At 42.4% G+C, this 28,000-nt stretch overlaps 1 protein-coding gene across 4 annotated transcripts; it reads right to left on the reverse strand.

The window, feature by feature from the left end:
- CHERP (calcium homeostasis endoplasmic reticulum protein) lies at positions 1–27,992 on the reverse strand. Of its 4 annotated transcripts, none has more exons than XM_072156497.1 (18): positions 27,758–27,992; positions 26,323–26,469; positions 25,777–25,961; positions 25,185–25,322; positions 23,902–24,053; positions 23,381–23,492; positions 22,038–22,127; positions 21,721–21,961; positions 21,454–21,632; positions 20,769–21,204; positions 20,420–20,661; positions 20,140–20,273; positions 17,998–18,084; positions 15,008–15,154; positions 14,793–14,903; positions 12,528–12,622; positions 1,786–1,971; positions 1–532 (listed from the first exon to the last, which is right to left on the reverse strand). In XM_072156497.1, the coding sequence occupies exons 1-18, from the start codon at positions 27,780–27,782 to the stop codon at positions 495–497; spliced, it is 2,745 nt and encodes a 914-aa protein (XP_072012598.1). In that variant the 5' UTR covers positions 27,783–27,992; the 3' UTR covers positions 1–494. The 4 variants fall into 4 exon arrangements, with proteins under 4 accessions (XP_072012598.1, XP_072012615.1, XP_072012589.1 ...); XM_072156514.1 differs by having other exon boundaries at positions 20,769–21,171; positions 26,296–26,469; positions 27,758–27,990; XM_072156488.1 differs by having other exon boundaries at positions 26,296–26,469; positions 27,758–27,989.
- Between the last annotated feature and the right edge of the window lie 8 nt (positions 27,993–28,000).

Below are 28,000 nucleotides of genomic sequence, written 5' to 3' on the forward strand. Positions count from 1 at the left end.
TCACTTTCCAGTTTATTAGTTTATTTTACAAAATAAATTGGAAGGGAAGGGATGACATACAAATAAAAAGCTGCACAGTCATACTTACAGAAATCAGCACAGAGAAAACCTACTATTAGACCATACAAGGTTCTTCAGTTTGTGCCGCTTACAAATGTCTTGGAGTTAACAATATGATTTAAAGCATGGTAGATGAAGATTCTGCTGGTGGAAAACTAACCATATCCAACTCTGAAGTACTCCTAGAATTTCCAATGTAAAACCAGGATTTTTTTCTAGGAAAAACAGCTACTAGCTACCAATTCACTTATCTGGTGATCATTACAGGAAGGTAAACCTCCACTTAAAAAGCTGTACAAGAGAAATCCCCATGCAAGGGGCATATTAGCTATATGATGGGAGCCTTGTGAGCCGCACAAACATCAGCCCATATAGAACTTCAGATGGATTTCCAAGTGTCCAGTTTATGCCAACCATCTTCAGTGTCTGCTACATCACTCCTGTGCTGGAGGATCCTGGCCCTCACGCTTTACTGAAATGAGAAAGAAAAGTACAATTATTGTTTTAATGTTCTCATTTAATAAACTGTTTTATGAGCAAAGTTATTTTAAGGTATAGAAGAAAATACTGCAAACAACATTTAACCTCTTAACGGCGCAGCCCTTTTTTCGTTTTTGCATTTTCATTTTTCAATCCCCACCTTCAAAAATCTGTAACTTTTTTATTTTTCCATGTACAGAGCTGTGCGATGGCTTATTTTCTGCGTAACAAATTACACTTCAAAATGTTGGGAAGCTGGAAAAAAATTCCAAATGCAGTGAAGTTGGTAAAAAAACGCATTTGTGCCGTATTCTTGTGAGCTTGGATTTTACGGATTTCACTGAGCGCCCCAAATGACATGTCTACTTTATTCTTTGTGTCGGCACGATTACGGGGATACCAAATTTGTATAGGTTTTATAATGTTTTCATACATTAAAAAATATTTAAAACCTCCTGTACAAAATTTTTTGGGGGATTTTGCCATCTTCTGGCGCTAACAACTTTTTTTATACTTGGTGCATGGAGCTGTGGGTGGTGTCATTTTTTGCGGATTTTGATAACGTTTACAATGTTATTTTTAGAACTGTGCAACCTTTTGATCACTTTTTATAGAATTTTTTAATTTTTTTTTTAAAAATGGCAAAAAAGTGCCATTTTCGACTTTGGGGCGAGATTTTCCCTTGCCGGTTTAAACGCAGTGAAAAAACGCTATCACATTTTGATAGATCGGGCATTTTCGGACGCAGCGATACCTAATGTGTTAAGGATTTTTACTGTGTATTTATATTTATATCAGTTCTAGGAAAAAGGGGGGTGATTTGAGTTTTTAGGGTTTTTTATATTTTTTTTTCCTTTTTTATTTTTACTATTTTTCAGACTCCCTAGGGTACTTTAACCCTAGGTTGTCTGTAAGATCCTATCATATACTGCCATACTACAGTATAGAAGTATATGGGGATTTTACTCCTCATACATTACAATGTGCTGATAGCACATTGTAATGCATGGGTTAACCCGAAGTATCCTCGGTTCTTCGCGAGACGTCACGCGGAGCCGCCGGACGCGATCGGCAGGAAAACACCCGCGGTGTTACCGGTAAGCCTTTGCTTCAATATGCAGCAAAGACTTACCGGCAATGGAGAGGGCTCGGCCCACCCCCAGCTTGATAAATGTTTTTTTTGCAAGTTTAAAGAGGAGGTTGACAACTTGTACAATAAAAAATGGCAAGCTTTCCATTACTTACTTTCGTCTCTGGCTTTCATACGGGCTATGAAGGAATAGCTTTTGTTCCTGCGATAATTTTCATAAGGGTCATCAAGGGAAACTCCAACACCCTTATACTGGTCCCACTTGTCACGAACGTCACCTCCTTTAATTGGATCTTGAATTCCCTGCTCATTGGCACCAAGACCACCAGCTCCACTCCATCCTAAAAGAATGAACACAAATAAATGAGCTTACACTGTGTGGCCTTTGACAGGTTTTTCGGGTTTTATTTTTATGCCATTCACAGCACAGGTCCAATAACAATTCTGTTGTAATATACAGATTTTTACCAAATACGTGGTGGTGGTGGGTGTATATGTGGGGGTGCGTTTAATAATAATAATTCTTTATTTATATAGCGCACACAGATTACGCAGCGCTGCACAAAGCATTTCAAATTGGTCCCTGTCCCCATGGGGCTCACAATCTAAACAATCTAACAGTATGTTTTGGAGTGTGGGAGGAAACCAGAGTACCCGGAGGAAACCCACGCAAACATGGAGAGAACATACAAACTCTTTGCAGATGTTGACCTGGGTGGGATTCATACTTTATCAAGTGTTTTTATGGAAAAGTGACATTTGAGAGGCTTATATTTTATTTATTTTAATTTAATGTTTTAGTTAACAAGATTTTATTGAATTAAAAGCATAATAGTGCCTTATAATAGGTCATGGTATAACATATGCCCCTCGCAGGGACAGAAGTTATTTTAGAGTGATGCATAACCAGCTACTGTATTATACAAACTGAACGAGTGAATGATGGAGGAGAGTTGTGGAGTGTTGGATTAACTTCAGAATGGAGTCAGTACAAGATTAGTATAGGGGGTCACGAAAGGTAAGAGTGGTAACAAGCATACGTGTTCGTGAGCCATATGTAATCTACCAATATCCTTAATGTTTTAAAAATTTTTATTTTACTCAATACAAACTGATGTTTGATCTGTACCATTTCCAATAGCCACCATTAACCCCTTCCCGACATTTGACGTACTATTACTGCATGGCGGGAGGTGCGTTCCCGCAAAATGCAGTAATAGTACGTCAAGCTTCTGGCACCGGCTCCTGAACGGAGCCGGCGCCAGAAGCTGCGGGTGTCGGCTATATATTATAGCCGACACCTGCCTCTAACACCTGCGATCAGAGATTTCTCCGATCGCGGGTGTTAACCCCTAACACACCGCGGTCGCGCTGACCGCGGCGTGTCAGGGGCATTTAGCTGGAATCGGACCCCCCGCGGTGCTTATCGGGGGGTCTGCTGCTCCGATCGCAGCCCCGGGACTGCCAGTGCCCGGGGCTGTGCGATCCTCCTTCCGGGAGCCGGGTCCGTGCCTTCTGGCAGGACCCGGCTGTGACACACTGAGCATGCGCAGTGTGTCACATAATACAGTGTAATACATCTCTATTACACTGTATTAGGTGAAGAATAGCTTGAACAAGTGATCAGTGGATCACTTGTTCAAGCTAACCTGTAAAAGTAAAAAAAAAAAAAAAGTAAAAATCACTAATTAAACACACTTTTGAATAAAAAGAATTAATTAAATAAAGTTAAAGTCCCCTAAACACAAACATTCCCTATACACATCTAATAAAGTGAAAAAAAAACCCTGAAAATCACCAAAGAACCCCACATATTTGGTATTGCTGCGTCCATAACAATCTGTACAATAAGTCAGAAACATTATTGGACCCGAACGGTGAATGCCGTAAAAACAAAACGCGAAAAACTCGCCAAAAATGTACATTTTCATAAAATCCCTTCACAAAATTGTTCCAAAAAGTGATAAAAAAAAAAGTTATTTGCACCAAAATGGTCCCAGTGAAAAGGACAACTCAACAAGTAAAAAAATAAGCCCTAAACTAGCACGGTCAACCAAAAAATATTAAAGTTATATCTCAGAAAAGATGGCGATGCAAAAACAAATGAGATTTTCTTTATATTTTTTTTCCCTGTAAAATATATAAAACTATATAAATGAGGCATCACCGTAATCATAGTGATCTAGAGAATAAAAATATTATAGTATTTTAAGTGTACGACCCCCAAAATATACAAAAAAAAGAACCCAAAATTGACAATTTTCTTTTCCTCCATATATTAAAGAGTTAATAAAATCTCATTGAGGCGTGGCCAACTGCCGTAGGAGATGGATGCACTGTGTGCAAGCTCCTCTGCCCAGTGAAGTATCCCCAGCCATCCTACCCTTGAAGGGGGTCTGACATCCCAGAAAGAGTCACCTCTACCTCCAGGGGGCTTATTGGGTCCCATACAAGTACCTCTGTCCGGGGAACTTTGTTGCTGAGTGGCCCCCACGGATTCCCGGGCCTCATCCACTACCAGAGGCCTTCTGGCTCCAACAACAGAGCCTGTGACTGCCGCTCCCCATCGCTGCCCCACCGGAGCATAAGGTGGGCTTTTGTGACTGTGGGGGGGTCTTTTCTGGCTGCGGCCTACCTGTGGCCCGAATCCCCGGCCTCGCCTGGCGGCGGCTCCCGGCGCATGTGCACCCTCACCCGGACCGGAAGTCGGAGGTTCACCGCTGGCTCCTACATCAGCCCAGCTCTGCCCAAAGCCCCATCTGGCCTCCGGATCCCTGTAGGAGCCTCCGCAGCCCGTTTCCAGCACCCAGCAGGCCCTGAGGCCCACATGTTCAGTGAGGCCTACTAGGCCTTAGAAGCCCCGGCCTCGAGTAAATCTGCTGCCCGACCTTAGGGCTCTGCATCTGGGGAGGTGATCAGGAGCCTTCCCCCGGGACTACACTGTGGAACCCAGGACCAGGATCAGTAAGGGCCCCTGGACTCTGCTATACTTTCTGTTAAGGGGCTAAGACTGTATACTGCTCTTCCAGGCATAGGGGCATCTTCCCGGCGTCCGTTACGCATCCATCAGGACGGATTGCTCTGGTGTTCCTCCCCATTGTGTGCACCCTTTGCCTGGTTCCCCTGCTGGCAGCTGAATACTCCCACATCAGGTCAGTTGTGCTGGCGAACGGCTTGTCTGTAATTTACTACCACCATGCACCAGAGAGCGTGTGACGAGGAGCGTGGCTGGACCTTGAGGAAGATGGCCGCACACTGAGTGAGCTCTGTTACCCCGGTGCCAGAATTACCCCGAAAGAGAGGAGCTACCCTGGCCCCTAAAGCTAAAAAGGCCCCTGGAAGGGGAGTGAAGACCCCTGGACCACGACCAGTCACATCGAGAGGAGATACGGCACTCACCCGGTACCTCCGCTCCGTTCCCGCCACTGAACTACCGGCGGGGCCTGCGCACAGTCGCAGAATGCCGGCGAAAAAGGCTCCACCAGCATCACCGGGAGCCACGCCGTCGCCCACGGCCTCAGCGGGTAAGCGCGGCTCCCCGGACACCTCCATATTGCCCCCGCAGATGCGGCGCCATGCGGTGGCTTCCCTGCAACACGCGGACTCCGGTCGCCATCTTGGCGCCCATGCGCCACAGGTGCAGCAGGCTTCCCCTCTGGCGCAGCAGCGACAGTCCTCAGGCGCATCGACTAAGGAGAAAAGACAGGGATCTCCTAGGCAGCAGCATGGAGGTGAGCAGATGTCCCAAACTATTGACCCTCTGCTTATTGATGATGGCTTGCCCCCTGTGGCATCTGGACAGGGAGACCTGCAAACACAGGCACCGCCTCTCAGATCCCCGACTATATCGCAGCCAGGAGTGTTCACACCTGGGATTCCATATGTGCCGCTATCGCAGTCACTTGGCGACGACATCAGTGCTACTCCTGCTATGGCACGCTATGCAGCACCTTCCCCAGAATGGGAGTCCTCACCCGAACAACAATTTACCACCTCTGCTGAGGACAGGAGATTACCGGCCCCTGATCTCAACTGGCATGCCCACTTGCAGAACCTGCCCACTAAAGAGGACTTTAAGTGTTTGATGGCTGAGGTCAAAGAAACCTTTAAAACTGAATTTTCGGAGATGAGACGTGACATCCAGTCTATGACGCAGAAAATTGACACCCTGGAAGCTGAGCAAGCAGATACAAAACGCCAAGTTTCTCATACGCAACAGGTTCTGCACACACAGTCCTCCATGCTACAGGATATGGCCAGACATCTGGAAGACCTAGATAACAGGGGCAGGCGCAACAATATTCGGGTGAGGGGCATCCCTGAAGTTGAGGGTAAGGAGGATGTCTGTTCTACTCTCCAAGCCTTGTTTTCTGCACTGCTGGGGGAACCGGAGACGCAAGTCAAACTGGACAGAGCACACCGAGCACTAAGGCCTAAAATGATGGGGGCGAACCCGAGAGATATCATCTGCTGTGTCCACGATTTTGAGCTAAAAGAGCGTATTATGTCCCTGGCAAGGAAAAAGAGGGATTTCACTTTCAATGGCGAGGAGGTGCAGCTCTATCAGGACTTGTTAGCAATTACCCTTCAGAAGAGGAGGATTATGCGGCCGTTGCTGAATGTGTTACGTGAGCACGAGATCTCCTACAGATGGAACTTTCCATTTGTTTTATTGGCTACCAAAGATGGAGTCACGACCACACTATCTGCAAGTGCGGATTTGCAGGAATTCTGCAATGTCTGGGATATCCCGACTCCAGAGATGGATGATTGGGACCTTCTCCCTCCGAGGTTTCAGCGGCTAGATGGCAGCCAACCTCAGCAGAAACGAAGAAGACAGCGAAATAGAACCTCCTCTCGAGACCCGCCTGATTAAGGGCGACTGACCGCCCTGCTGCATATCCTTTACAGTTAACTTCTTGTGCCATGTTGGTCCAGAGGAGGGGGGTTTCTTTTATATAATTGTACTTCCAGGGTACTTCCTCTCTTAATTTGTTAACTACTTACGTGCACTAAGGCACTGGGGTGCTTCTCCCGGTGTAACGTTTCATTGTAATTTACTGTTTAACCCTTTTTCTTAGGGTGTGATAAACTTGTGCTTCAGAGTGTTTATAGACCTTTAGAGTTCTCCGTTGCCACACTACCCCCCGAGAGTAGGTCCTGCTCAGACCTTACCCCCCTAGTTTTTAGGTGGTTAAGGATTCTGGATCAGCCGACTGTGCTCCCCGAGTTCAGGGGCAGACCGGCTGTATAGACCTACACTGGAGATGGGAGAGTCCTCCTCTCTCTAGTTTCAGTATTGTCATTCTATTTTTTCCCTCCCTACCTGGTTTGTTCTATTTATTTGTTTTCCCTTCCCTGTCGTCCTTGATTGAGTGTCTGACTCCCCGATTGTCTGTTGTGTCTTTGTCTGTTGGTCTTTGTTTTCTTTTTTGTCTCCCCTTCTGCTGTAGGGTGCTGTGTACGAGGGGCCTCATTCCCAGCACCTGGAAGAGGGGTGCCGGAGGCACTGATTAGATCCTCCCCGTTGGAGACTGTCCTGAGGTAAAATCTGCATAGGAGACACTACCTGCACCAACCCCACACGATAGCTGTTTAATTCACCATGGTCCAATTCCTGACACTGAATGTGAAGGGGCTTTCCTGCAGGAAACGCACTGACACCACCGGGAACCTTAATTTTGCGAGGCATCTATACCCTGTCTCTTATATGGCCTCCACCGATAATAAAAAGGCGGGAGTAGCGATTTTATTCTCTACTTCTTGTCCCATCGTCCCGGAAACAGTGACCTCGGATCCCAATGGGCGATACATTATCATTCAGGGTAAATTGTTTGGGTCCACAATTCTCTTATGCAATTTGTATGCCCCCAATAAGTCTCAGGTTCGCTTTGTCACCAAAGTCCTGAACAAATTAGCTAAACTCCCGCCAGCGCCATTACTGCTGGGGGGCGACTTTAACGTAATTTTTTCAGAGACCATGGACCGCTTAGCAATAAACCCAACGCCCCCAGCAAGATCCCAAAACACCATCTCCGCGGCCTTCCGCAGAGTCATCCGACGTTTTGCCCTATATGACTTATGGAGGGTGGGCAACCCGGGCGACCGCTCTTTTACCTTCTACTCGGCCCCGCATGGCACACACACCCGTATTGATTACTGGTTTGGAGACATACAAATACTGCGGCTGATGCAATCTGCAGAGGTGGGGGATATTTCCTGTTCAGATCATGCGCCAGTACACTTAACACTAAGGGAGGATTTCTCTTCAGTTAGGGCTTGTCACTGGCGCCTAAACGAGTCCCTTCTTAAAAAACCCTTAATTAAGGAGGAGCTTACTGCAGCCTTAAAAGAATATTTTCAATTTAATGAGGAATCTATACCCTCCATCCCTATGATCTGGGAGGCCCACAAAGCAGTTTTTAGGGGACACTGTATGGAGCAAGGGGCCAGACTCAAAAAGAATAGGCTGCATTTGGAAAGGGAACTGCGAAAGGAGATAGGCAAACAAGAGGCAGCACTTCTAGCTAAACCCACTAGGAGTCGCTTACGCCGGTTGACAGAGACAAGGGAGCAGCTTGGGGAAATTCAAACGCAAGCGGTGGAGAAACTACTTGTGTTCACTAAACAAAGATATTATGAGCAAGCCAATAAACCACACTCTCTGTTAGCAAGGCAGCTGAGGGAAAGGAGAGACCTTCAGGTCCCCCATGTCATACGGGATGCTGCGGGAGGCCTACTTCATGACCCGAGGGCAATAGCATCACGCTTCCATGAATTTTATGCCAAACTATATTCTCTACCAGATACCCTGCCCCGAGACGAGAGCCACAGGAAAGCAACGCTGGTTGATTTTTTAGAATCGTGCTCCCTTCCAGGGCTATCCCGGGAGGCTGTAGAGGCCCTCAACTCAGACCTAACACCAAATGAGATAGGAGAGGTAATAAAGGAAATGCCCAATGGGAAGTCCCCTGGCCCGGATGGGCTCACATACTTGTACTATCAAGTTTTCTCCGATGTGTTGTTGCCCCGTATGACGAAGTTATTTAACACCTTCCTCAAAGGCGAACCCCTGCCTGAGACCCTTACTCACTCATACATTACTCTCATCCCTAAACCGGGAAAAGACGCAACTGATTGTGCCAATTACAGACCAATAGCACTCTTAAATACAGATTTGAAAATTTTTACGAAATTACTGGCCAATCGTTTGATTCAGTGGATCCCCCACCTGATCCATAAAGATCAGGTTGGGTTTGTCCCTGGTCGACAGGGGGGAGACAACACTAGGAGAACAATTGATCTCATTGACCTGGTTAACAAACGGGGGGATCAAGCTCTGGTATTGAGCTTAGACGCGGAAAAGGCGTTTGATCGCCTTAGTTGGCCCTTTATGTTCCAGGTCATGGAACAAATCGGTATACGGGGCCCTTTCCTTCAGGCGTTGAAAGGGCTATACTCAAATCCCACAGCCCAAATCAAGCTCCCGCACGCATCTTCCCCACCTCTGCAGATACGCAATGGCACGCAACAGGGTTGCCCGCTATCCCCACTTCTGTTCATACTGTGCATAGAGCCACTGGCCTCCATCATCAGGCAAGACCCCAATATTCATGGTATTGCACTCCGGGATAAAGAATTCAAGTTGGCGCTTTTCGCGGACGATATTTTGCTTACTGTAACTCAGCCCCTTATCTCTCTGCCCAATTTACACGCGCGGCTGTTACAATACGGGCGCTTATCCGGATACAAGGTCAACACTACTAAGACGGAGGCTATGCCGCTTAATTTACCACAACCATTAGTGGACAACCTCAAACTGTCCTTTAAATTCAACTGGAAAACGGACGCTATTAAATATTTGGGGATATTACTGACTCCTTCGTATGGCTCTCTCTATGCACAGAATTTCCCTGGGCTTTTCCGGGAGATAAGAACCTTGCTGGATAAATGGAATTCCCTTCCCCTGTCTCTTTTTGGCAGGATAGCAGCGGTCAAAATGACCATCTTGCCTAAGTTGCTTTATGGCTTTGAGACGTTGCCAGTGTCGATCCCGCTAGGCGCCTTGCGATCTCTACAGGCGATGATCTTGCATTTCATATGGGCCAAAAAGAGACATAGGGTTTCCAAGTCAGTCCTGTTATCCCACAAGTCTAGGGGAGGCTTGTCAGTGCCAGATATCACTAAGTATTATTGGGCGACCCACCTGAGACGCATTCCAGCCTGGTCCACTTTGTGGGCATTCTCCAAGTGGATGGAGATTGAAAAATTGTGGTTAGCCCCATTCCACCCCAACTCCTACCTCTGGTCGGAGAAACCACCCCCAACACCTAGCTCTTTGCTAGGTCCCATTGCCTTCACAATCAGAGTTTGGAAGGCTTGTATGAACAAATTCCCTTTGGTGTCACAGTGTTCTCCGATGCAGTCCTTTTTACATACTCCTTCCTTGCAGTGTGCAGGGGCTATGCAGGATTTCAAGCCCTGGCATGAGAAGGGGTTATTCAGATTTGCAGACATTGTGGACTACCGGGATAGGAAGATTTTACCCTTTGAGGCCCTGCGAGACAAGTTCAACCTCCCGCCCTCCGCCAATCTGCACTATATGCGGATCAGACATCTGCTGCAATCTATAGAGGGTACTGAGACGGTCTCGGTGCCTACGGTTTTTGAGCACATATGTAAAAATGCCACTCAAACGGCTGGTCTTATATCAGACATTTATATGGTATTATTACACCCGGACCCAGAAGAGGTGATCGCATACATGACCAAGTGGGAGGCCATAGTGGGGGAGACGATATAACAGGAGACTTGGCAGTTGATCTGGCGGAGAGATGTCTCGTTGTGCCACGAACAAGGAGAACCAGTACAAGCTAATGTTACAGTGGTACCATACACCCTCTTTGCTGCATAGATTGTTCCCTGACACACCTGACATCTGCTGGCGTTGTGGTCTCGCTGGCGGGACCCTTCAGCACATCTTTTGGAGCTGCCCATTCATACAGCCCTTCTGGCAAGAGGTAAAGACTCTTGTTCAAGCAGTCACAGCGGTAGTTGCTCCGCTCTCCCCTCTATTCTATCTACTGAATGTCTCTACCCAACCCCTGGCCAAGACAACCACCAAAATGTGTCTGCACATACTCACTGCAGCCAGGTGCCTAATATCGCAATTTTGGAAGAGACAGGCCCCCCCCCCTCTCGCCTTGACCTTCTCTCCAGAGTGAGGGGTATTCGCACAATGGAATCCCTAACTGCCTCCTTGGACAATCGCATTCAGGCTTTTGATAAGGTGTGGAACCAGTGGGACCGTTTCTGGGCAGGGGAGTTGGGGCGTGAGGAGGGGTGAAGCGGTCATCCAATGGATTGGGGGGAATCTTTTTTCTTTGTTTACATGTCGTTTGTCGTTACTGTGAGTATGAATGGTACCCTTGTGTTTCTATTATTGGTTGTTTTTTCGTTATGGGTTATTAGGACCCTTGCTAGGAAGGTGTTAATACTTAGGCGAGTATGTTTGATTGTAACCTCTAGCGGTGAGGCCAAATATTTCATAAATCCGATGCAGTTCCTGACTGCCCATTTAAAGGCCTCTGCACTGTTAGGATTCTGTGTAACATGATAACACACCTGGAATCGTTGTTTACCTATTATGTTTGATAAATGAATAATTCCTAGCCAAAGTAACAGATTGGTGTATATTCCTGCTCCTAGATCTTGTTTTTTATGTTTAAATTTAAAAATCTTATTGCCTGTTTTGCCTGCTTATATGTGTCATCACATTGTATGTTAAACGTTTAATAAAAATACAATTATAAAAAAAAAAAAAAAATCTCATCTAAAAGCTACTGACCCACTAAAATGAAGTATTTGTAAAGTGCATCTCATGTCGCAAAAAATAAGCCCTTATATGTCCATATTGCCAAAATAAAGATTGTATAGCCATTATAAAGTGACAATGCATAATCTGCTCTGAATGGCGCAGCTCCCCCCTCAATGCCCTGGCGTGTGCCCATACAGCAGGTTACCACCACATATGGGGTATTATTATACACGGGAGAGATTGGGTATAAAAATTTTTGGAGCGTTTTGGCATTTTATCCACTGAGAATTTGTACATTTTACGAAAAATACATTAATTTAGTAAAAAAAAAAAAATTAATTTCAAAATTGCATCCGATTTTGTTTTAACCCCTGTAAACCAATTAAAGGGTTAACAAACTTAATAAAAGTTGTTTTACGTACGTTGGGGGGTGTAGTTTTTATAATGGGGTTTTACTTTTATTTAGGCCTCTCAAAGTGACTTCAAACCTGAGAGGGTCCCTCAATAGCAGGATTTTGCTTTTTTTTATGAAAATGTGAAAAATCGCACCTACAAACAGCTTACAAAAATGATAGTATGTATAAAAAACCACGGAGGTATAAAGTAGACATTTGGTGAATGTTAGTTATTACGTTTTCTGGTGTTATGACTATGTGTGGAAAAAGTAGAACATTTTGAATTTCAAAAATTGAGAATTTTTCCAAATTTTCACCAAATATCTGATTTTCTCATAAATAAATGCAAAACATACCACCAAAATTTTTTAACTAACATGAAGTACAATGTGTCACGAGAAAACAATTTCAAAATCACTTGGATATGTTAAAGCGTTCCAAAGTTATAACCACTTATAGTGACACAGGGCAGATTTGAAAAAATGGGCCGTGTCAGGAAGGTGAAAAGTGACTTCGGCGTTAACTTTTACATATACACTTATCACCATCAGGACTGGAGTGTGAAAGGGGGCAGCTACGACAGGGCAGAGAGTACAGTGCTGGGTCATTTATTTTTGAGATACAAAAGCGTTGCATATAAACTTCCATATAAAAATCTGCCAATGACAATAAATTTATGACTTACCCATTTTCACCAGCATCTGATGTCCCTTGTTCTCTTCCCCTAGGCGTACATTGGGGACATTTCCTCCAGAGCCTGATCCTAAACCTGAAGAAGAACTGCAAGAGCAACAATTGGGGTAGGTTTACTAAGCAAAACATGCTAGGATTCTGGCAACAGTAGGGCTACAAAGCTGTCTGACAAAATTTTCATTACTTATATTGATCTAAGTGTTTAAGATAATTTACAAAAAGAGAAAGGACTTTTTTTCACAATAGGGTTCATGCAAAGAAAGATAGCTTTGGTCATTAATGATGAAGAAAATGAGGAGTGCAGGCTGCATTTTGTAGGATATAAATAATGAAGGAGCATAACAGAAACCCTTAAACACAGATACGAGCTTATAAGCTTATATCTACTTTCAGCAAATAATTGATATAGTTTAATGAAAAGTTATACAATTTTTAAATATACTTTCTGTATTGATTCCCCTGGCTTTCTAGATCTCTGCTTGCAATACTTCTATAGAAATTGTGGTTTCTTTCCAGTGGATAGAAATCTGTCCCTGGTCATGTGATGGACACACATGTAATTTATACAGAAAGAACACAGGAAAAATGTGCAACTTTTACACAAACTATATACATTTTTTGTTGAAAGTGGACAACCCCTTTAAAAGGAGTTTCCACACCAACAAAAGTTAGACCCTAGCCACGAGATAGGTTCCTCCGTTGGACCCCTCGTCACCCCGTCAGACTAATGGAGCAGATGGCCGCAAATGACCGTTCTTCTACATTAATATCTATGGAACTAATGGAAATTGCTGAGCGCTGCGCATCACTGAGACCCCCACTAATCAGCAAGTTGGGCCCTAGACCGTGGATAGGGCCTAACTTTGCTTCGTGGGAAAACCCCTTTAAACTAAAGCATAAAACATTTATCACCAGCAAATGTGAAAATATAGCCCGTTATATATAAAAACTACTTGTTTCCTCTAAGCAGCCCAGTGTATTAGATTAACTTCTTTAGGCCAAGTTTACAACTGTATCAGGAGTTTCAATTACACTGTGATTTAGGAGAGCATAATGGAAATGAAAAACAGGAAGGAAAGCATCCACTATGCTTCCAAGATATACACTGGGGAAAAAAGTTGGACTTTGTGTGAATTTGTCCTCTATAAATAATAGATGGCCTAAAACAGTGATGGCGAACCTTTTAGAGACTGAGTGCCCAAACTACAACCGAAAGCCACATATTTTTCACAAAGTGCCAAATGCCAATTTAAAGTGACTTATTGCTCCCTGCTGTGTCACAGATTTGAACGTATTGGAGCCCTGAAGACACCAACACAGAAGATGGAGAAATTCATATTATTATTGTAGCTTCCGTCTAAGGTCCCCTTTAACAGGATGAATCACAGGCCCTAAGAAGGGGCTTCACTGATAATCCACCTCTGTCCACTCCTCCTTGCTCCTCCCTTACTCTTCAAGTCACTTTAAAATAGCGCTGAACATGGCAGGTTCTGGGCTGCCTGTGACTGCAGGAGGAGGAGTCCTGAATGGTGACCTTTGTGCTGGGTAATGGCCTTGGTGCCCACAGATAGGGGTCCAAGTGCCACCTATGCCATAGGTTTGCCACCACTGGCCTAAAAGAACCAGCTAAAAGCAGGGTTCTTCTGGACTCTGACCTATCTTTTGCACTGTATATTCATTCACTCGCTCTTGCCACATGCATCTCAAAACGAACTTTAGAATCCGCCCAATTCTCACATTGGAAACCCCTAAAAACGCTAATTGTTGCACTGATTCACTCTCGTATAGACTACTGCAACTTCCTAAACTCTCTCCACTCTGATCTATGCCTAAAGAAATTCTACCACGAGAACCTTCCTACATCTCTTCTCTCTTCCAAGTCTATCACCCAACCCAAGATCTTCGATCTGTCAGTGATCTTAGATTATATTATTGCTTAATTCCTACCCCCATTCCAATTCCAATTCCCATGTCCAGGACTTCTCCACCTCCACCTCTTTGGAATACCCTATCCTGGCTAACAAACTAATACACAACCTCCATATATGCTCTTTAAACTCATCTCTTTAGGCAAGCATATCACATTCCCTAACTGCATGAAGCTTCAACTCTCTCTTTACTATCCCAGCCAATGTACTCCTCCTGTTAATCCAGTAGACACCAAATACCAAGCTACTTGAAAGATGGTAGACTGCCTTTAGTGTCTCTGGTTACTCAGAACTTGACCATTATTGCACCCTATCCAATTTATACTTACGGTGGAGTTGCACTTCGAGAACGAGATCTACGCTTTCTTCCAGGGGAGAATGATTTTGACCTGGATCGTGATCTTGAACGACTTCGGGAGGACCGAGAACGGCTTCTACTCCTTCAAAAAGACACGTACAGCTCAATTTACATGCTTTTACTAAAGAGATGCTAAAACACAGCGCGTGATTAAAAACCTGTAATTTGTTCATTGTCCCATCTTACCTTGATCTAGATCGAGAATAAGACCTGGATCTGGATCGAGATCTCGACCGAGACCTAGAGTATGAGCGGGAGGACTTTGAAGATCTGGAGTTGGAACGGGAAGAGGAGGGACCACGACTTTTTGATCGGCTGTTAGATCTTGATGGCCTAACCACAACAACAGTAACTTTAATTTATACTGAACAAAACACAGAAATACTCTAAATGTTTGACACATACTAAGCCATTTTATAGTGAATGAACCATATTTAACCAGATTATTTTAGCAATTTACGTTTATTTTAGAAGGAGGCCATGGATAACAAATATTAGAAGATTATGAGTAAATACCCCTGGTTTTTAATTCTTGATTTTGACAGTAGATTTCCTTTAAAAAGCACGATAAGCGGCAAGGTGCCTGGTATAATGAGGCGAACTAATGTTTAGTTAAAGCTCAGAATAGCAGGTTTTGTTTTCTGTTGTGCCGAAGAAAGGCTTTTTTGTTTGTTATTTATTATTGCTACATGCTACAGTATTAATCTTTAAAAATATTACTTAACCCCTAGGGGACACAGCCTATTTTGGCCTTAAGGACGCGGCCCCATTCTTCAAATCTGACCTGTGTCACTATAAGTGGTTATAGTTTTGGAACGCTATGAGATATCCAGGGGATTTTGAGATTGTTTTCTCGTGACACATTGTACTTCAAATTAGTTTAAAAATTTGGATGATATCTTTTGTGTTTAGTTATGAAAAAAAACTAAATTTGGCAAAAATTTGGAAAAATTCTTTATTTTCAACGTTCTCTACTTTTGATGCAGATAGTCATAGCTCCCAAATAAATTCATAACTTACATTTCCCAAATGTCTGCTTTATGTTGGCATGGTTTTTTAAGATTCCACATATTTTACTAGAATGTTATGAGGCTCAGAATTTAGGTATCATTTTTCAAATTTTTTGTAAAGTCACCAAAACCCGTATTTAGATGGACCTGCTCAACTTCTAATTGACACTGAGAGGCCTAAATAATAGTGGGACTCGTAAAATACCCCATTGTGGAAACTACACACCTCAACGTATGAAAAACCACTTTTAAGAAGTTTGTTAACGCTTTACGTGTTTTAAAGGGGTTAAAACAAAATGGAGGTGCAGTCTGCAAATTGTAATATTTTTTCACAATACACTCATTTTGGGTGGAAAATTAAACATTTACAATGGATTAAATGAATAAAGGCTCCACAAAGTTTGTTACCCAATTTCTCCCGAGTACACGGATACCCCATATGTGGTGGTAACCTGCTGTATGGGCGCACGGCCGGGCATAGAAGGGAAGGAGGCGCCATCCAGATCAGATTTGCTATGTCACATTGTACAGGCTATAATTTTTTTCTTTTTTTAATGTGGACCTATAGGGGCTTATTTCTTTTGCCACATGAGATGCACTTTTCTGGTACGTAATTTGGGGGAATCTATAGGCTAATTGGTGAGATTTTATTAACTCTTTGTTGGTGGAGGAAATGAAAATCATCACTTTTCAGGAAGATTTTTATGGGTTTTTTTTTTTGCCCGTTTACCATACCATGAAAATAGTATATTATTTTTATTCTATGGGTCGCCACGATTACAAAAAGACCTCATTTATATAGATTTTTTATTTTTTCCCCATTTTTAGTGCATAAAAAGTAATTTGGCAAAAATGTTGTTACTTTTAGCATCACCGTCTTTCATATGCATAACTTTTTTATTTTTCGCCTCACAAATCTGTTTAAGGGCTTATTTTTTGCGAGAAGGATTGTTCTTTTTAGTGGTCTTATTTTAGAGTGCATAACATTTTTTAAATCCCTTTTTAGAGCATTTTTATAGGGTATTAATTGAAAATGATCTTTTTTCTGGAGCTTTTTTTTGTTTTGTTTTTTACGGGGTTAACTTTGCGGATCTAATAACGATTCTGTTTTATTATGCAGATTGTTACGGACGCAGGGATACCAAATATGTGGGGGTTTTGTGTATTTTATTCAATTGTACTGAATAAAAACCAATTTGGAGAAAATCTTGTTCATTTTAGCATCATCATCTTTTCATATGCATAACTTTTTTATTTTTCGGCTGACAAATCTAGTTAGGGGCTTATTTTTTGCGAGAAGAGTTGTTCTTTTTAGTGGGCTTATTTTGGAGTGCATAACATTTTTTAAATTACTTTTTAGAGCATTTTTTTATAGGGTATTAATTAAAAATTATCTTTTTTTGGAACGTTTTTGCGGGTTTTTTTTCTACGGCGTGTACCGCGCGGGTCCAGTAACGATTCTGTTTTATTATACAGATTGTTACGGACGCGGCCATACCAAATATGCGGGGTTTTTTGTGTTTTTTATACTTTATTAAGTGTTTTTATGGGAAAGTGACATTTTAGGGGCTTATATTTTTATGTATTTATTTTTTATTTATTATAATGTGTAGTGTTAAGTGTTTTTTCATATTTTTACTTCTACATACTTGAACTTAAACCAGTGATGCTCTGATCACTGGTTTAAGTTCAATACACTGCTCTACAATACTATTTTATTGTAGAGCAGTGTAAACTGTCTGAGCAAGCTTGCGCATGCTCAGACAGTTTACAGTCAGACCCGGAAGGGGTCTGACTGCCATGGAAACCGGGCAGCTCCGGGGCACATGCCAGTCCCCGGAGCTGCCCAGAAGTGGATCGGATCCCCCGGTAAGCGGCACGGGGGATCCGATCCACAGCGCAATCACACCCTTAAACGCCGCGGTCATGTTTGACCGCGGCGTGTAAGGGGTTAACACCCGCGATCGGAGCCGGCTCCGATCGCGGGTGTTAGCGCAGGCTGTCAGCTGTACTAGACAGCTGACAGCCGCTGCTTCTGGTACCGGCTCCGTTCGTGAGCCGGTGCCAGAAGCAGGACGTTATAGAACGTCCCCGTGCGCTAAGCATCTAGCCCCGGGGACGTACTATAACGTCCTGGTGCGCCTAGGGGTTAAAAGGTATTCATACCTGCTTCTTTTATCCTGTCCCTTCCTTCGGCGAGCTCTCATCTTTGCTCTGAAGAACTCATAAAGTCCATTCTGCTCCCATCCTTCACTGGGGAAAGAATAAATGGGTGTGGGGAGAGATCTTAATAATAGGCATATAAATCGGTTTAATTGAAAATAACATATTTTCTTACAACATACATTTCAGGTACATTTTCTTAAACATATGAAGACACAGATTAAGTCAAAATTAGTGCACCAGGATTCAACCCCAATAGGAAACATGTCTAACTCCCTCAAAAAAAGGAGATTAGGGTGGGACATTAAGTAGGTGGGACAGCCTTTATAAGAATCAGCAGGGTCCCAGTGGGAAAATTGCCTGCTCCTCAGCGCCGAAATTGGAATTTCGTTAAGTCTGCAGATTTTGACCACACACACTAACAAAAGGATTAAAAGTTGAGAGTAAATATTTGAAACCTTATGCTTGTGTAAAACGTTAAAAATTAGGTTAATAAGAATTACTTGATTTTAAAAAAAATTACAAAAAAAAAAAAAATCTATGTATTTGATTAAAGTCCTTTTTTTTCTTCCTTACTACCTACCAATTTATATGTGTGTGTAAATAAGCTTTTTCTTATACACAGACTGTAGATAGTTCCAAATGACTGAAAAGGGTTGTCTACTTACACAAACCATATAAAATATTTGCTGAAAGGAAAAGATATCCAATTTTCCAACACTTTCTGCATCAATTCCTCATTGTTTTATACATCTCTGCTTGCTGTCCTGCTAAAAGCTTCAATTTTTACTTCCAGTGGATAGACATCTGTCCATGTGATGTTATGAAGGTGCACAAGCTGTTATTATCACACAGCTCCTATTACTCCCTGTGATAATAACGGTTTGTGCACCACCATCACATCACAGACAGATTTCTATCCACTGGAAGTAAAAATAGAAGCATTTATAGCAGGACAGCAGAGGACAGAGATTTAGAAAACCATGAGGGATTGATACAGAAAGTATATTGGAAATTGTAAACTAACCATATCAAATATTTGTGAAACCCCTTTATCTCTTTACAGTCACTTGACTCAACCATTTGTCTTAAAGAGCTGAACTATTAAAGGGGTATTCCGGGAATATGAACGACTGACACAAAAATCCTCGATGATATAAATAAATGAGTACAACAATACTCAATGTCATTAGTCACAAAGCGGAGGTTAAATAGTTTGATTTTATGATTTACAAAATGTATGGCCTCTCTAAAGTAGGTGGAGTTATCACTAAGATGGAAACTACAAGTTCCATGATCCTTTAGTTCTCAGTAACTCCTCCTCCCTCTTATGCTCTGCTCCCAGTGATGCTCTGCTCTGTTACCATAGTAATGATGTGTAACTCCCATCACCACAACACTGGCCATACTGGATGCACTTCAACCAACCGACTATAGCCAAACGTAGTGGTGATCACATGACCTGCCGGGGCAGGTGCAGGACATGTGATATGGACATGTGACCAGCGGCCATCTTCTGTTCTGTGTCTGATCCGCAATGGACCACGCGGGGGAAATTAACGGACTGATTAAAGGGCCAGTAGCATTTAAATTCTTCTGCTAATTCTAATTTTCTTCTAAGGGGAGCAAAATTTTAAACAACAACTAATTACATACTAGTTTATATTTTGAGTACCCATTTGTATATGAATTATGCTTATTCCTGGAATACCCCTTTAAGTGAAACATTCTCCCAGCTTGTGAACAGTTACTCTTAAGCCTTCTCTTCCCATCAGTCTGTTGTGTACAGACTTCAGAACGGCTTTCAGATATACTATAAAATTAAGTGATGCTCAATAAGTCGTGTCATTCATTAACAATATCAGAAAATAGATTTTTCATAGTAAAACAGAGGGTTCCACGTGTCTGGCCTCCTCAAAAGTAGTAATATCTGCCAAAGTTATAGGACAAGCAAGTTTGTTCCGACAATCACATGCGGCTGTTTAACCGACTGGCCCAAACACAGAGCAGCTGACCCAACATGTCTAGCTCAGTTCAGCTTTCTCAGAGTTCAGGCCATGAAATATGGGAAATATGCACATGTAAAAAGCAAACCGCTTTAGGGTTCAGGAATAACCAAAAAGAAATAAAATAAATATAACTTACCTATTCCGAGGTCTGTCATGTGATGGAGGGCTGTAAAAAGCCTCAACAGCAGCCAAAAGTCTATCACTTGGTGGCATTGGAGGAGGAAGACGGATATCCTTAGGGTCAAGAGGTTTGTACTCATGATCTTCCAGCTACAGGAAAGTGATGTAAACAAAATAAAAATGAGGAGAAAATTTACTGAAATATGTTGTATATCACCAACTGATGCTGTACATGCAAAACATGTACTTTATATACTCGTACACAATGCTAATGATGAACAAAAAGGAATAATTACCTTGACCAAAGGAGCCATAAGTCCTGCTGGAAGATCAAAATAAGGAACATTTGGCACAAGACTTGGGTCATCATGGTTGACATGTGGAGGTCCTTGTCTACGCATGTGAGGGGGTTGCCCATTAAAACCATGCGGAGGAGGGCCAAAGTCTTGGTGCTGGGGACCTCCCCCCCATGGAGGATGTTCATTCATACCAGGATGTGGCATTCTGTGGCCTTGGTGATGGTGTGGAGGGCCCATCTCTAAAGAGATTGACAATAGATTATCAATTTAAATTAAATTTCTATGGATTATTGATATATACAAAAATCTTATTAATGAACAATATCAAGATGGAGAACAATACTACCTGAAGGAAAGTCTCCTTGGGGATAATCAAAACGATGAGGAAAGGGTGGTCTCTCAAAAGGATGGCGTGGGGGGAAATCATCCTGGATAAATCGTGGTGGAAATCTGTTGAAATTATGAGGATGAGGTGGTTGATTAAACTGTGGAGGGTGCTGTTGATGGGGTGGAAATGGCCCCCGAAAATGTGGAGGATGCTGCATGCGAAAATGTGGGTCTCTTTGAGCACCGCCACCCCCCCAAGGTGGTTGATCATGTTGGTTACTCCAAGGAGCATCAAACTGGTTATTCCATGGAGGTTCTCTCTGATTGTTCCATGCTGGTTCAGGTTCATTGTTCCAGTTTGGATCTCTGTCACTCCACATGCCTTCGTGGCTATTATTCCATGGAGGGCAATGAGGGGGGCCCTGATGATGAGGAAAAGGGGGCTGATCACAGGGCTATAGATAAAGTTAAAATGACAAGAATTTAAAGAGGGTAATCTTTCTCCATTCTAAAACGTGCTCACAGTCCAAAAAAAGAATACACCCACACCTTACATATCCAAGTGACTAAGTAAAACATTTGCTCACAAACTGAGTAACTCTCATTGCAACTGTCACCAACACAAACAAATCATTTTACATTAAAAAAAAATGTGTAAGATGCACCTAAAAATATCATTCCAGTTGTACATAACCAGCTCCTACCTGCTGCTGGCCCCAGGGTGCCATAGGTTGAGGCTGGTCAAACCAAGGTGGCTTATTAGGGGGAATTGCTTCATGTGGTCCTGGACCCCTGGTTCCCGCATTTCCAGAATCTGGTACGCTCCCAGGAGGTGGCTCAAATTCTGCAGCAGTAGGGATCGCAAGTGCTGGTTTTACATCCTCTAGGGGCAAAATGAAAAGAAGGACAAGGAAAAATGCAAAGACCATTGAAGGTGAAAAATGTTACTCATAATAAGTAGCAATTATTACCTGGTGGGGGAACTTGAGCTGGTGCTGGAGCTGGGGCTGGGGCTGGAGCCGGTGGTTCAGGAATTGGCTCCATTACTGGGATCTGAATTTGCTGCTGCTGTTGTTGCTGCTGCTGCTGCTGCTGCTGCTGCTTTAGACCAGCCACAAATTCCTCATGCTGCGTTTTTAAGTTCTGAATTTGTTGTTGAAATGCCATAAGAATTGGCTGTACGACACTGGAGTACTCCCCCAATAGAGCAGCCTGAAGACAAGCATAACATTTTAATTCAGACTTATTACTGGTTTCACAGACCAAGAAAGGTCATATCAGAACGTACCTGGTGCTGGCCCAAGCCAAGTGCAGGACTTTGCAGCTGAAGAATAGTAGCTTCATCAAAATACCCATTCTTCTCCCACAGCTGAAGTAGCTGAAAATTCAACAAGACCATTTTAAACAGAGTTTTAAAAGAACAACTGCTTGTTTACTAAAAAAAAGCTTATTTACAATTCTGTCCTAGAAAAGAGAAAAACCTTTTAGGTCAGGCCTAAAACTTAACTTTTATTGTGCTTCAAATTAAACGTAACCAATTTACATCACACTAACTTTCTTAAAATTGCATGGGTAGACTGCTATCATGTCTCTATATCTGTATGGAGCGGACACTCTGCTCCATAGGTGAATTGCATTAAAAGATCTCTGCAGCGATCCTGCTTATTAATAGCCACAACATGTTTCGCATGGAAACCAGTGTCATCAGGGATCGGGGCTGCTAATTTGTGGTAGGAGCTGGAGTAGGTATATGCGCCTTCTGGGTGGGACCGGATCCTGTCAAACTAATGTAATGGCCTATCAGATACAATTTGATTTATGTCTTGGCCAATGAGTGTATGGGATAAAAATTCATCTGTTTTTGTTGGCCAGGAAATGACCTAAAATAACGACGACAATGTCTTGATTGGTGACATTGTCCTCGTTATATTAGGTCATGTGTTAGGCTGCAAACAGTACAAAATGCAGGCAGGAGAGGCTGAACAATTGATTTGTTAGAATAGATTAAGTATAATTTACAATTAATCTTGCTTTAACCCAATGGGAACACCTCTTACTCACAGAAATGACCACAAATAAAAAAAGCTGTGCTTCTGCAATCACTGGCCATAACTGAAGAATGAAAACAAAACTACTGATGGGCAGGTACCTACTTTGAGTATGTGCACACTATTCTATAAGGGGGCATGGGGAAGCCAGAAAAAGGTCTCCTGATGACAGGTTTCCTTTAATAGTGCTCTATAAAAAAAAAAAAAAAAATAAAATAAAAATGAAAGCACTACAGTTTGCACCATTGGGTTTCTGTTCTGTGTCAGTTAATACTTTGTTCTACTGTATCGGAAATCTATAACCCCGATGTGAATTCAACCCCGGACTATGATTCATTGGATTTGGCTCTTTTTAAGTATGTATTTATATATAGTTTTTCTAGAAACATTGCCAAATCAAAAAAATATGCCATTGAAGCAGGGTGAGAGTAGCATTTTAATCTGCAAGTAGAAGTTATTTGTTACAACCCTTCACATTATCACACCCTGGAAAACGGTCTGGTTTGCTGTGGAAAGACACAGAATATCTTATGTCTTGCTACAGCAGTATCTATTTATCTGCCATAATATGGGCTCTACTTACACGTGCAATCTTCTGCTGCTTATCTTCTTCCACGGCTAAAAAACTGGTGCAATAAATAGGAACAACTACTTTTTGAAGGGCAGCCAGAAGATCTCGTGCTTGCTTCCGCTGACTGTGAAGAAAACAATACTTATTTTAAATGGTCATATTTTTTAGGTTAGGTTTTCCCGCCAAAAATAATCCCACTCTTGCGGAACAGCAAATGGACATCTCAACAGATGGAGGGAAGTTAAAATAAAATGATTATGCATTATATACAGAAGAAGTTGAAAGTGTGCCACAAACAAAGTGTACTTAAACTTTGGCCCAGTTCACACCATTGTCTGACACAAAATATATATACCCACAAAAAAAATGTGAGCTGCAGTGTTATTTATGCGGTTACAAATAACACATACATCAGTTGTCTGTTATTCTATTCTATAACACATTTTTACTTCTCTCACAACCAATGCGTCCTTTTGGGTTAGTTTTAAGATCTAAAACTTTGCTTGCTTTTTCAAAGCAGAAATCTTACTTACCAGTGATGTAATACGTCATTTGTCAAATATATTAGATGTAAGCGCAATTCAAAGTGTGCTCCTTCAGCTGTGATCCGATTGCGAAGGTGACCAGCCATGAGCTCACAGTGCTGAGGGGATTTGGCATTGCTGAACATCCAATTTTTTCCAGCCTGAAAAGAGAAAATTGGTCATCCTTGTTTCAATGGCTTATCAAACATTCATTATCTTCATTATATTTATTATCAAACTTTATATTACACTTAATAACATTAAGGTAAACAGAATTATATATACACATTTATCTTTAACCCCTTCCCAATTCTAAACAATATAAAAATAGCAACTAGAAGAGCTAGGATATCAGCCCAATTCCAAGCACGATACAGTAGAGATATCACTAAGAAAATGATGCCATCTCTATCATTAACTCTGGCCAATCCCTGCTCGGCTTGTAAGTAGCCCGGGAGGCTCAGAGTGAAGAAGAAGATGAAGGCTACCAGCAGAGTGTGAGAAGAGGAGCCTGTATGTGTCTGACCTGTAACTTCTCTCCCTGCACAGGATCAGATCCCCTGGGTCTCTGCTCTCACACTCTTAACCACTTGTTGCCTTGTATGTAGTGGCTGCTGTCTTGTGAAGGTGCCTTACCCCACAGACTAAGCTCTTGCGGCCATTGTACAAGCACTGCCATCTCATGTGTCCTCTCCTCCTCATAGATTGTAAGCTCTTGTGGCCATTTGTCACTTATACTCATACCAATACAACTCTTGAGACCCCCTGACTACATGCCAGCATAATTCTACCTATCTAAAGATAGACGGCACTGCCCGGGAGAGGAGGAGGGGGTGAGCGCTGCACTGCACCACCCAGTTACTTTACTGTTACTTTATTAAAAATTTTAGCATACTATTCGGGGAAAAAAAAAAAAATGTCTTATTTTTCCTCCTTTAAAACCTAGGTGCGTCTTATGGTCCAGTGCATCTTATAGTCAGAAAAATATGGTACATAATGCATTTGGAGTAGAAACCAGTATTCCCGTGTTGATAATCCCCATTTTATTCAAAGTATCAGTTGCCCCTTATTTTTATACTTTTTGCCTAAAACACTACCGGCCCCCTTAATGGAGTACAGGAATTATGGGGCTTAGGGAGTAAAAGACACTTTGTCCTCTACAAGAACAAAAAGAGGTACACGTTTTCCCCAGAGTGGATTATATGCAACACCACCAAGTGGTCAACATGTGAGTAACCCATATAGGGGTTTTCTTTGCTTTATACCACTATCCACTGTTTTTCTCAACTTACTGATATGGCATCCTTAGTACAAGTGTCAATGATGGGCTGAAGTAGGTTATCAAACTCATTCATATCCAACTGCGTCTCTTCCCGCAACTTCTGCATTTGCTGTTCAGTTGCATGTTCCACTGCAGAAGTAATTTGCTCCTATTATAAAAACAAACAATGGAAAAAAAATTAACCTTTCATGGTTTTATTTCTCAACTATATTTTTAAGCAAGTTTTTCCAAGCTCCATTCTGAATTTACTAAAAATTCACCTTTATAATGAAATCTGCTAAGGAAATAAAATGATCCCAACAGATCTGCTTGCACCAAGTGAAATGAATTGTAATAAAAGAGTTTTTTGCCCCTACATGGACTGTGTGGACCTGTGAAAAAACAGTCAGGTCACTTAAAGCACTGATCAAGGTGGGTTTATGTGCAGTCCTTTATAGACACTTAGCACATTGACTAAAATATGCTGAATATCTCAAGTTAACCTTACGCAGAGAGGCATTCTCTGTAGCTGCTTTGTGGTCCTGTCACATTATGGAGGGTCAAGGGTCAAAATACCAATAAGTCGTAAGGACTGTGTACTGAATAAAAATAATGATTGGTACCTGTCTCATAGTGAGGAGTTGCTGTTCCTGTTGTTGAAGATTCCATTGGCTTTGCTGAATCAGATCCTCTATAGAAGGTGCACCCTGTGGTGGTGGAACTAAACTAGGCGGCAGAGGCAAAGCTGGTGGGGGAATTGTGGAGATTTGGGGCTTGGGTTCCATGTCCTGAGCTTGCTTGCAAATCACTATATCAAGAAAGAGAGACATTTTAAAAGGTTATTCAGCCAACATAATATTCAGCATTTCAGAATCCTGAATTAAGATAATCCACAATCTTTTCTGATTTATAGAATAAAAAGTGCTGCATGCATGATTTGGTCAGGCCTTCATGTGTCGACATGCACCCAATCCAATATCACAGTACAGATACTCATTAAATAAGCTACCTTCAGTAGTAGTAGCAATACAAATTGAGTTATAGGCAATTTGGAAAACAAGTAATCACATAAATCATTGGATAATGCAATACATTTTTCTACACATGCAATGAATGAGGCACATTAGAGGATCTAGACATACACTGTTGCTGCTCCATGGCAAGTTTACATTTGTAGTAGCTGTAGAATTCTCCTCCAAACAGAAATGAAAATTTTGGGTTGTCCTTCTGCTTCTCCATTGTCATCTTCTCAAATTCAGGTCCATTTCGAGCAACAAACTGTGCAAGCTTGTCAATAACATTACGAAGTTCTTGGTCTATTGAAGAAGGTGAAAATACATGTATAACAACATTTTGCGCATCAGCAAAAAAAGATGTGCTCTAATGTATTCTATTTGCTGCATCTAAACAAGATGTAGCAAGTGAGAATCCAGTAACAAGGACTTGCATACCTTTAGAAATTCCCAGAAATTCAGAAGCCAGCACATGTTGCCTTTAAGCTTCTATTTTTTGTATTTTATAAGGTTGGTTTGTAGAAGCTTATCACCTTGGTGCTTCTGTAATGTAGGTCAGTGACATAATGTATGAATGTTGCAAGGCCTGTGTACTGCTATGACCTTTTTAAAGGGAAGCAGATTTTACACCACTAAACTACTAGCAGACTCAGATAGGATTTTGCATATTTTTAGAATTTCCACTTTTATGTAAACCTATATAAAATGAATCCTTTTTAGAGTAACTGCACATTGTGGGGGGGGGGGGGGGGGGATCAGCAGCATCTACAGCAAGTAGAAGACCAGTAACTTTTCCCTGCAGATGATGCTGTGTAAATCAACCTTTGCAATGCAAAGGTTGTGTTCTACCTCCAACAATATTGTTGCGTTACATCAATCAGAAACAAGATTACCGCTAAAAATGTCAAAGCATTGTGTACCATACCATTAGGAACGAGAAGGGGAGAGTCACTTCAGATTCCTAAATTTTGGAATCTAAAGTACCTAGACAGTCAGATACAGGCTTTTTAAAACATAGGGGGAGATTATTCATACGTTGGCGTACAATCCCGTCCCTCTGGATACATAAGGAGGCTCCGACCTGCAGTAGAATTGCGCTATTGCTGACAACTGCTCAGTCTTGAATGGTCGCTAGTGGTAGCAAGTGCGCAGGAACCAGTGCCCCACTTGGTGTGAAGGTGGCATAGAGGGGAAAATAATAGTACCTAGAGAGCTGCTGTCGTACATCACCTGATAAATGTCACCATAGGTTCCATTTAGAGGTGTTTTGCAAAAACAATACAATCAAATTCCATGGGTTTCCTTCTTCATTCAATGATAATGAAGGAAAAGGCAGAAACCACATTACAAGACTCATGTATTAGAGCCATTGCACTGAGCAACACTGAACATTACATTGGGCAATGATGAATCAACAAGCACTGCCAGTGCAAAGATGTCACTGAACACGTAACTAACTTATATAGTGGTAAAAATGGCCTCCATTATAAAAGATGTGGCCAGGAGGATTCTGTAATCTTCAGGTACTATAATGCCCTCAGCTACAATCATTCAGAGGGTGATACGACACCTCCTTATTGCCGCCTCTCACCTTCAGGGGGGAGCGGGACCTCCATGACGAGAACTGCGGCCTGCGCCGACTGCACCTCCCACTACAGAACGCCGCCACTCGTTCACCACAGCCGGAAACGTCGCAAAACTGGCCCACACCTTACGACCCATCACCATGGCAGCGGTAGCTCATTACTGGAATACGGCTGCTGACGACAACGAGGCGCCGGAAACTCGGTGCTCTCCATTGTAACAAGAGTGCGAGCTGAGCATTACGTACAAG

Source organism: Engystomops pustulosus, chromosome 1 (assembly GCF_040894005.1).
Source record: "Engystomops pustulosus chromosome 1, aEngPut4.maternal, whole genome shotgun sequence".
NCBI classification, from domain to species: Eukaryota; Metazoa; Chordata; class Amphibia; order Anura; family Leptodactylidae; genus Engystomops; species Engystomops pustulosus.

Excerpts from the sequence above, each read along its gene's own strand:
- CHERP (XM_072156488.1), bottom strand. The coding sequence starts at position 27,782 with ATGGAGGTCCCGCTCCCCCCTGAAG. Across the intron at positions 25,962-26,295 it reads TGCCATGGAGCAGCAACAGT|TGATTTGCAAGCAAGCTCAG; the intron begins GTATGTCTAGAT and ends TTCTTGATATAG. Across the intron at positions 22,128-23,380 it reads AGCAGCAGAAGATTGCACGT|CTACTTCAGCTGTGGGAGAA; the intron begins GTAAGTAGAGCC and ends TTGAATTTTCAG.